Source organism: Melanerpes formicivorus, unplaced genomic scaffold (assembly GCF_026170545.1).
Source record: "Melanerpes formicivorus ecotype bairdi unplaced genomic scaffold, bMelFor1.0.p_v2 SCAF_5, whole genome shotgun sequence".
NCBI lineage: Eukaryota > Metazoa > Chordata > Aves > Piciformes > Picidae > Melanerpes > Melanerpes formicivorus.
The window spans coordinates 32,211,012-32,221,868 of NW_027142357.1; the positions used below are offsets into that span (position 1 = coordinate 32,211,012).

General features: G+C 46.5%; 1 protein-coding gene across 1 annotated transcript in view; it reads right to left on the reverse strand.

Moving 5' to 3' along the window:
- SNX4 (sorting nexin 4) overlaps positions 1 to 3,804 on the reverse strand; it is a 42,585-nt gene extending 38,781 nt beyond the window's left edge. The window contains 3 exon segments of the mRNA XM_068139043.1: positions 2,415 to 2,530; positions 3,485 to 3,601; positions 3,603 to 3,804. Coding sequence (XP_067995144.1) covers positions 2,415 to 2,530; positions 3,485 to 3,601; positions 3,603 to 3,650 — 281 coding nt within the window. The 5' untranslated portion in view covers positions 3,651 to 3,804.
- Positions 3,805 to 10,857: the final 7,053 nt, after the last annotated feature.

Genomic DNA, 10,857 nt, shown 5'->3' on the forward strand with positions numbered 1-10,857 from the left:
AGCATGACCCTGGGACTCTGCTAAGGGTTTTCAGTCTACAGCAATGGAGTTTGTTTTGTCTCAAAGAAACAGATCTACACCAAGGTAGAATAAAACAAAAAAATGCATAAATTTTAAAACACCTTAACACCACCACCAAAAACCCCACACTGACCCAACAAAATAATCACACAGAAAAGGTAACGTGAAAAGAACAAAGCCTTTCAAAGAGAAAAATAATTAAACAATACCATCACTTGCATTCTTAAAACATCAGGACTGGTGGAACTAACATGTTAAAATGGAATGAAGCTGGAGGGGGGGGAGATTCAGACTGGATGTGAGGAGGAAGTTCTTCCCCATGAGAGTGGTGAAGCACTGGAATGGGTTGTCCAGGGACGTGGTTGAGGCCCCATCCCTGGAGGTGTTTAAGACCAGGCTGGATGAGGCTCTGGCCAGCCTGATCTAGTGTGGGGTGACCTTGTCCATGGCAGGGGGGTTGGAACTAGATGATCCTTGTGGTCCCTTCCAACACTGACTGATACTATGATAAAAGCTCAGGTACTCACCTCCTGTTCTGATACAAATATACAATGAAACTGCATCTGTCTTGTGTCTCTTTTTCTCCCAAATACAATTCATCAATTCAAATGGAAATTAAATCCCAGATAGGAGTAACGACAGAATCCCAGTTCACATAAACATAATGCAACTATAATTAAGTGGTCTTCCTTTTATATTACTATAAACTGAGTTTTATTCTTCAGCTACAAAATATCCTATTACCTACAGACAAATTGCTGTGAAGCCCACCTACAGCTACAGGCTCAGCAGGAAGCACATTTAATAGCCACCAATTACATTTATGCAAGAAAATTTTGCCTTCTCAGCAAAAGGAATAGAGAGCCTATTTTATTAGGGATGTAACAAACCCACATTTCCAATAGTTCTGTGACAAACACATAATTGGTCTTGGTATTTGCTGACCACAGAATGAAATAAATCTTAATAAAGGAAAGCAATCTGGGTAGCAAAACACAGCTCTGCCACTACGAAAGAACCACTGGGAAAGACCAACAGGAGCGAGGCTAAAGCAATATAAGGATGCTGGGAAAGGAGGTGCAGTTAGCATGTTCTGGGGCTGCATAAAGATGCCCCCAGAGTGCATTTCTCATCACAATTAGACACCAATGATGCCAATTTTCTTCTTTTCCTTGAGAAATGTTATTGAAAGAGAAGTAACTTTATTTATGTGAGAAAATGTGATCTTTAAAACCAACACACTGCAAAGGCATTCCTTTAAACATCTGAGCAACTGCCAGAGAGCTACAGTACTTGAAAAATGAAATGTATGTCTATTTTGGATTTTATTCTTAAAGCTTAGCAAAAATATAGTAAATGTATCCCAGTAGGCCTGCAGTCAGTGTGACTGGTGTATCCCTTCATCAGTTAAGCTAAGAAGCCTTTTAACTAGTGTGAAAATATTACAGTTTGAACTCTTCAGAGCCTTGGCAAAAATGCAACGGCTTTGTTTCAGGAAGATTTTATCTGGACAGTAGATCATTCCAGAGGCAAAGCCCAAAGGTTAAAACTGTTCCTATAAAGAAGAGAAAGACAAAACTCCTAATAAAGTTTAATTTTGAAATTCTTGCTCCAGCTGAGTAACATGATCCAGCATTAACAGAGGTCATCTGTGACTGTCTGGGAAGTAATGGTAAGTCAGATGAGATTTTAAAGCTTTGTTCACTACTTGGTACTTAAAATTGCAAGGTGTCCTTCTGGTACAAATTGTGTTTGCCATACTTGTATTATTGAGCTTGTTAACACAAGGCAATTGAAAGCAGTAAGTTTTCCAGTAAAAGTTCAATCTAGTGTGAAGGAAGGATGTAGTTTATTAACCCCAACCCTTTAAGCAGCTACAAGAAGTGGTGATCAGATCAAGCACAGCACTTCAAGTATTAGTGGAGCAGTACATTTTGACCACATGGCATAAGTCATGAGACTTCTTAATTTTCTTTTAAATCAGCCTAACTGTTGCTTCAGACTGCAATGCACAACTTCTCTCCCATACAAGCTGCACATAAAACCTCATATATAGATACATAAACTTATCCAACCCTTGGCTAAGAAATAATCAAAGCAAGTGCTGACACTGTATTAGAGCAACACCTTTCAAGCATACATTTTCCCATCAAGCTCCAAATGAAGAATCACAGTACACAGCTACAGGACACCAACATTTGTACTGAATGGGAGATCAGATGCCAAGCTTTCACAGGAAAAGATCCTCCAGAGTGGATTGATAATCTCGTAACAAATCATACTCCAGCTAAATCCTCTCATCAACTGTACCTGAATATTTTTAAGGGTGGAAGGAATAATCTGTTTAGAATGGTACATCCACATACACTCAAGAGTGAGCTCTCATCACCCACCTTGTCTCAATGAGGTAAGCTGTGTATGTTTCTTGCATGTTCATGGCATTCCTCCCAGTCCGTTTTTCAGCTTCTGAAACAGTGATCTCCATTTTTTTTGCCAAACAGTCTTCCATCTTTTTAGAGGAAAATAAAGACTCATGTAACATTAGCCACACAAGCCAAAAACTACTAACCCTGCCTTTCCATGTCACACTAAGACATGTCTCTATAGGGTACAGGCTTTGGCAGGGCTTCATCTTACACCCACGTTCTGTATCGCATTTGCAAATCAAAACAGAAAAGCCTGCTTTTGTAGGGGGGTAAATGCAGTCAGCAAATTGGCAATTTCAGAGACCAAAAGCCATTATGTGCTGAGAGATACAGAAAGCAGAAGCATTTCTCCCAACAGGGAAAAGTAATGTTTGTAAACCAACCAACCCACCCCGGAACTCAAACGCTTCCCAACTACCGACGAATTCCTACTTAGGACACCTGGGACACAGGTAACCAGCTCTCCCCCTTTCACAGGAAACACAACACATCCGGAGAGATGTTTTTCTTTCAGTCTCTCAGAGGAGAAGCGTTATCTGTTGCACGTTGACGGCCAGAACTCAGTCAGGACCCACCCTCTAGAAAAGGAGAGCTGAACTGAGCAGGGAGAGGGATTTGTGACATTTAGGAGGGAGGGGGAACAAATTAAGAATAAAAATATTAAACTAATCAATCTGGCACTAGTGATGAGGGTAGACGGTGCACAAAGCCCTCTGGCGCCGTCCAGAATGGGGCTGGGAGAACCCCACAGCTCAGAGGATTGGGCTGCACCGCTCGGACTCCGCCGGGCAGGGGCTCGGCCACAGGCACGTCCGTCCCACCTGTAGCCCTCTCCCGCCGCGGCGTGCAGTGCTGGGCTACCGCTCGATCCCGGCCTCCCCGCACTCCTCCCTGCCCGCCCCGGGCCAGCGGCGCGGCGGACGGGCAGCACGCTTAGGAAAGCCCGGTGCTCGGCCCCAGCAGAGTAGGCCGTACCGAGGCCGGAGGCCAGCCTGTGGGGGTCGCCGCCCCGCCGCCGCCACCCCCCACACCCTCACCGTGGCTATGGGCTGCTCCGGAGGCGGGAGGCCGCTGCTGGGCGCCGCGCCGTCCTCCTCCGGGCGGTTATCGCTCGGTTCGGTCTCGGCGCTCTCCATGGGGATAAGAGGCTCGGCCGCCTCCCTTCGCGCAGGCGCTGAGGCCGGCTCCGGCGGGCAAACTCATCGCAGGTCCTAGAGAGAGCGGCCGGGGCGGGGGTGTGTGCCCGCCCGGGGGCCGGCGCTGCCCACGGCCGCTGCCTAGGGGCTGAGGCGATGCGGGCTGAGGGCGGTGCACCCCGCCGGCCCTCGGCCTTCCCTGACCCTCCACTGCCGCCTGCCTGGGCCGATGCCCATCGACCGACTTGATCTAAGCCCTTTCTAGGCGTCCTGCCCATCTTTGAGCCAAAAATGGCACCGCTAGTTAGCTGGCGGTGGGGCTCTTTTCATGAACTCGGGTGGGTGCCGGGGTCCCCTCGTTGTCACGCTGCTCCGCTTGCCCCAAGCCAGGCAGCGTCAGCCTCCCAACGGGAGAGGGACAGACCTCATGCCGTCCCCTGGCCTCTCATCCTCACACAGAAAATTGTAAACGTTTAAGATTTACTTATGCTGTTGTTTCTTTCTCAGTTCTCAGGTCACCATAGAGTTCCTGACTCATGTCTTATCTTTCATCTGTAGCAGGACAACTTGTAATTTTTCTTTATGGAGTCTCTTTCAGCGGCTATTAGCTTTCCCACAGGATGTTTGTTAACATTAGCCAGTTCAGGTTATTTTTTTTTTTTTAAGCCCACCAGCCTGTTAATTCCCCGTTCTCACCCCTTTACAAACAGCGAAGGACTCAGTCGTGCTGTTTGCTTTCACTTAGCCTTCTGGCTGCCCTGCCTTCTGCCTTGGCTCCCTCCCAGCAGTGGAACAACGCTCTCCTGCCCACCACCTCTGCTGGCTAACACCAAAGTGTGTCCTATCATAGTATCAGTCAGGGTTGGAAGGGACCACAAGGATCATCTAGTTCCAACCCCCCTGCCATGGGCAGGGACACCCCACACTAGAGCAGGCTGGACAGAGCCTCATCCAGCCTGGGCTTAAACACCTCCAGGGACGGGGCCTCAACCACCTCCCTGGACAACCCATTCCAGTGCTTCACCACTCTCATGGGGAAGAACTTCCTCCTCACGTCCAGCCTGAATCTCCCCACCTCCAGCTGTCCTGTCACACTTCCCCAAGAGGTACCTGCCTCGAGGTCAGCTCTGGGGAAGCCTCTGTCACTTATTTAATAAACACCCCTGCTGCCTCATCTCTTCTCATTGAGCACCATCAAGTGCTATTGTGTTTCCTCCGTGATTCCTCTTCTTTTTGGAGAAACCTTGAGCAAGTCTGCGCTGCACCTCCTAGTGAACTTCAGTTAATACATCACATACTATATATGTGTGATATATACACACCTTTGTTGTTGCAGCCTTTGGATTTATTACCTCACGACCCAGTGGTGCTCACACAGCCCTTGTGGGGCAAGAAAACTCAATGGAGAGGTTCTTCCTATTTATTCCTCACATTCCAAACATTGTTGTAGACACTTAGGAGTAGCTCCATCGCCCTCTGCTTTACATATCAAATCACTCCCTTGAGATTTGCCATTTTTCCACCAGATTCATAGCCTTTGATTCAGGCACTACATTTTTGATTACTCTCATGTAGTTTTTGTTATTTTCCTGCCCTTTTCAAGCCCAGGTTAAAGGCCACCTCAGTGGATTAAAGAGGTGATATTACAGGTTTCTTTGCTTTGCCTTTTTTTTTTGCTTTGAGTAGGAAACATTATTTTTTTTTTAGTGTTGACCAGAGCTGAATTTGCATACATTTTTCATCCCAAATTTAATCTTTTTCTTTCAACAACAATTAAAATAAATCTCAAAATCCCCTTTGAAGAACCCACGAATTAATATTTGGCATCTGGTTTCTATTCTGTTGTCTTCAGTGTTTATTCAACTTTTCCCTCGGATTGTTTGAAGTGATACCTCAATCCCTCCTTTCCCACCCCTCCACCACTGTAGCTGGATGGAGTTTCCCAAGCTTTGCCACAAAAGGCTGGCCTAGAACAAAAGTCCTCTACAAGTATGTGAACTGTAATTTGTCCTCTGAATAGAACTGATTTAAGATTTGTTTCCTAAACCCAAAGTCTAGTTTAGATGTAAAAGCATGATTGCACATTGTAAGACGAAGTCTGTTTTCCATTAGGGCATGGTTTTCCTATGTTTACTCAAGATGTACATTAAGATACATACCTTGTATCAATTACACTTGCATTTGCAGGATGTGCATGCTGATTTTTTTTTTCCTGATCTTTATCAGTGATCTAATGGAAATATTTATGTGAGGCTCATGCAGGATATCGTACTTTGTATTAAATACTTTTATTATGGAAACAACGTTATCAATAAAGTACAGTAATGTCTTGCATGGCTAACAGGTATTTCAAAAACCATTTTCAGATCTGAACTTTCTTAATAGTGCTAAAAGCTGTGGAGATGAGTTAAAACACTACATGTGTAGGAGGAGGATAATGATATAGAAGTGCTAAAATCAAAATGACTAACAGCCTCCTTAGCCCTCACGTACTTTACAGCCTGGGAAGGCTTTAGAGGAGTGTGAGATGTCCTGATGATCTAGTGTGCAATGAAAAGGCCTTCAGTAAACACCAAAATCTCCAACCAAGTGCTTTTCCTGAGCCATGTTTCACAGAATCACAGTTTCCCCACCTCAGCCTGCAAAGTAAGCTAACAGTATTTTCTCACCAGGAAACTGTCCCAGCACAGTACTGCTTTCAGGAGTATTTCCACGGCTTGCGTGACTTTGGTCAAAGCAAGCTTTAGTGCTTCCACCCTACTAGGCACAACCATTTTGTGAAGTCAGGCCGTCTTTGAGCCCTCTCTTCTCAGGAGGTGAGTCTGATTTCCTGCAGGTTCCACAAACTGGGACACTCTTCAGCATCTTCACTAGGCAACATATCCGCTCTTCAACAATAAGGCAAGCGCAGCTCAACTTCTTACCTACAAGTAGGAAGCTGTCATTGCAGAGGTAGATTTTCTCAAAACCAAACTTTTTTACATCAGAGCATTATTGACTTCTTTACCAGGAAGTTACACACTTAGAGGAAAGGAAGGAGTACACAACATTCACCAAACACAGATGCTCTTTTTTGCAACTTTTAGTTAGCTTTCTCTAAGCCAGGACACCATGTGCAAAAGTGGCAGACTGCCCCACTGCTGTCTTCTCAGCTGTTTCTGGCAAACAGGGACCCCATCTTTTCTAGCCTGTAAGCTCATTCTTTTTAATACTCCTGGTACTCTGGGTAAACTGCTTTGAGACTGAAGAAAGCTAAGCAAGATATATTGCCTTGCAAGTAGCTCCCTGATGGTTTTTGTAAGGTTATATGTGTCACCTTTCCTGCTTGGATCCCTTGACAGCCTGTTTTGTTCTAGCAAATAACACATCTGAAACAAAAGCCACGTGCCATATTATTGGGAAATATTTCACCTAATTTCCCCTTTGTCACAATCCTCATTTTCAGTAGCTTCATTTAGAGCTCTTCATCCCTTCAACTTCTTAGTAGTTTGAAATAAATGCTAATACAGCCAGCACCAACAGCTATCACTTTGCTACTGAGAACTTTGTAACTTTGTAAGTGCAGATCAGGTTCGTGATCATCTGAAGAACCTGAAAGTGTTCAAGTCCATGGGACCCGACGGGATACACCCACGGGTACTGAGAGAACTGGCAGATGAAGTTGCTAAACCCCTCTCTATTATATTTCAAAAGTCCTGGCAGTCTGGTGAAGTCCCCACGGACTGGAAAAGGGGAAACATTGCCCCCATCTTCAAAAAGGGCAAGAAGGAGGAACCAGGGAACTACAGGCCAGTCAGTCTCACCTCTGTGCCTGGAAAGATCATGGAACAGATCCTCCTGGAGTCACTACTCGCTCAAAAGAATAGTGAAGAGGTGATTGGGAACAGTCAGCATGGCTTTGCCAAGGGCAAATCCTGCCTGACCAACCTGGTGGCCTTCTATGAGCAGGTGACAAAATTAATAGACGAGGGGCGAGCAACTGATGTCGTTTACCTGGACCTGAGCAAAGCCTTCGACACTGTCCCACACCACATCCTGGTCTCCAAACTGGTGACACATGGGTTTGATTGGTGGACCACTAGATGGATAAGGAACTGGCTTGATGGCCGCACCCAAAGAGTGGCTGTCAATGGCTCCATGTCCCAGTGGAGGCCAGTGACAAGTGGAGTCCCTCAGGGATCAGTCCTGGGACCTGTCTTATTCAACATCTTTGTGGGGGACATGGACAGTGGCATTGAGTGCACCCTCAGCAAGTTTGCTGATGACACCAAGCTGTGTGGTGCAGCAGACACGCTGGAGGGAAGGGAGGCCATCCAGAGGGACCTTGACAGGCTGGAGAGGTGGGCACAGGCCAACCTCATGAAGTTCAATAAGAGCAAGTGCAGGGTCCTGCATCTGGGTCGAGGCAATCCCAGGCACAAGTACAGGCTGGGCAGTGACTGGCTGGAGGGTAGCCCTGAGGAGAGAGACTTGGGGGTGCTGGTGGACAAAAAGCTCAACATGAGCTCTCAGTGTGCACTTGCAGCCCGCAAAGCCAATCAGATCCTGGGCTGCATCAGGAGAAGTGTGGCTAGCAGGTCGAGGGAGGTGATCCTCCCCCTCTACTCAGCCCTGGTGAGACCCCACCTGGAGTACTGTGTCCAGTTCTGGAGCCCCTATTACAAGAGGGATGTGGAGGTGCTGGAAGGTGTCCAGAGAAGGGCCACGAGGATGATCAGAGGGCTGGAGCACCTCTCCTATGAGGACAGACTGAAGGAGTTGGGGCTGTTCAGTCTGCAGAAGAGAAGGCTCCGAGGAGACCTAATTGTCGCCTTCCAGTATTTGAAGGGGGCCTACAGGAGGGCTGGGGAAGGACTTCTCAGGATATCAGGTAGTGATAGGACTAGGGGGAATGGAATGAAGCTGGAGGTGGGGAGATTCAGGCTAGATGTGAGGAGGAGGTTCTTCACCATGAGAGTGGTGAAACCCTGGAATGGGTTGTCCAGGGAGGTGGTCGAGGCCCCGTCCCTGGGGGTGTTTAAGAGCAGGCTGGATGAGGCTCTGTCCAGCCTGCTCTAGTGTGGGGTGTCCCTGCCCATGGCAGGGGGGTTGGAACTAGATGATCCTTGTGGTCCCTTCCAACCCTGAATGAAACTATGAAACTATGAAACTTTGTTGAAAACCCCTAAAGCAGCGGCTATGCTTTGCATCTGTCCCACAACACCGCTGGCCTTTCCATAACCTCAGGAAGAGAGACTTAACCAGCTAGTGTTCCTGCTGGCAAGAGGCATGTATCTGTGTGCCTGTGCTGTGTCTGGCTGTGCCTGTGCTCACAAGCAGTGAGCTACAGTGTGAATAGATTCGTGGAACAATACAGCTGGAGCAGGGGACCCACCATCCCCCCCACGTGTGTTTTAGGGCATAGTTTCTAGGGTGCTTCTAGCTCATTTCCCAGGGACTGGCCACTGTTCACACCTTCCAGCTGAACTGCTACTGAAAAAAAAAATAAAAAGATCAAGTGTGTGCATGCCCTAAGGCTGTTTTGTAACACAAGCCAAAGCAGGATGGCCACGAGTTTCTCTTCAAAAGCACATTCCTGCTTCATGGTTCAAACTTCTAGGTCCTACTATAATTGCACAAACAGTAACAATGATATAAAGATCACTGCCGTTTAGTATCTTCACCAATGACATGGACAGTAGGACTGAGTGTACACTCAGCAAGTTTGCAGATGACACTCAGCTGAGTATTGACACATCTGAGGGATGGGATGTCATCTGTGTGCCCAGGTGGCCAAGAAGGCCAATGGCATCCTGGCCTGTATCAGGAACAGTGTGGCCAGCAGGAGCAGGGAGGTCATTCTGCCCCTCTACTCAGCACTGGTCAGGCCACACCTTGAGTACTGTGTCCAGTTCTGGGCCTCTCAGTTTAAGAAAGATGTTGACTTGCTGGAACATGTCCAGAGAAGGGCAACAAAGCTGGGGAGGGGTTTGGAGGACAAGCCCTATGAGGAGAGGCTGAGGGAGCTGGGGTTGCTTAGTCTGGAGAAGAGGAGGCTCAGGGGAGACCTTCTTGCTCTCTACAAATACCTGAAGGGAGGTTGTAGCCAGGTGGGGGCTGGTCCCTTCTCCCAGGCACCCAGCACAAGAACAAAAGGACACAGTCTTAAGCTGTGCCAGGGGAGGTTTAGGCTGGATGTTAGGAAGAAGTTCTTCACAGAAAGAGTGATTTGCCATTGGAATGGGCTGCCCAGGGAGGTGGTGGAGTCACCATCACTTGAAGTGTTTAGGAAGAGACTTGATGGGGTGCTTGGTGCCATGGTTTAGTTGATTAGATGGTGTTGGATGATAGGTTGGACATGATGATCTCTAAGGTCTTTTCCAACCTGGTCTGGTCTGGTTATTCTATTCTATTCTATTCTATTCTATTCTATTCTATTCTATTCTATTCTATGATCTAGTGTGAAATGACCACTGAACAGTAGAAAAGTAAACATTTTGTAAATTATTCAGAGAAAGGAAAACACACAAAAAGCTAAATGGAGAGTAGAAAAAGAGATGTGAGTGTCTTTTAGAATGGGGGAAATCATTCAGTCCCACTCAGTCTGAGATTGGTAGCGGTTTCCATCCATATCAGCAATGGCAGATCTGCATCCATGAATACAAACAAGGACAAAACTAATCCATATTTTGGAAAGAGTCTGTACAAGCACATCAATCACATGAATAAAAAGTTACTGAAAGTAGCTTCAAAGCAGCATAAAACAAGTAATGAGAAAACCTCAGCCATTCATAGGAAGAAGAATAAATAAAGGTTCACAGGGAGAATCTTCATGGCAAGAAGATTGGGGCAGAAAGGAACAGAAAACCCAAGCAACTCAGTAACATTGTAAATGGGAGAGATGGGAAAATCAGACCTTTACTTAATCTTGATGCTGCTTTGGTCAAGGAGCCTGTTGCACACAATATGAGAGAGGTTAGAAGATGGACCAGTGTTTCTGAACTACAGAAAAACTGGAATAAAAGTCAGATATCACTTAGAAAATTACTACCAAAATGAGCATTAGCCGAGAGGCAGGATCATGGGGAAGTTGACAGAGCTAAGGAGACTTGGTTGTGGCAATGCAGACAAGGACAGCTACACCCAAAGGAGGTATAGCTGTGTCCTTCAACATGCACTAGTGACTTTGATTGCACTTCTTGTGCTACCTGATCATCAAAGGCTCCCACACAATCACTGGAATAAACTGCAGCAAGAGAACAGAAAATTGCAAAGGTCAACTCATGGTATTTTCC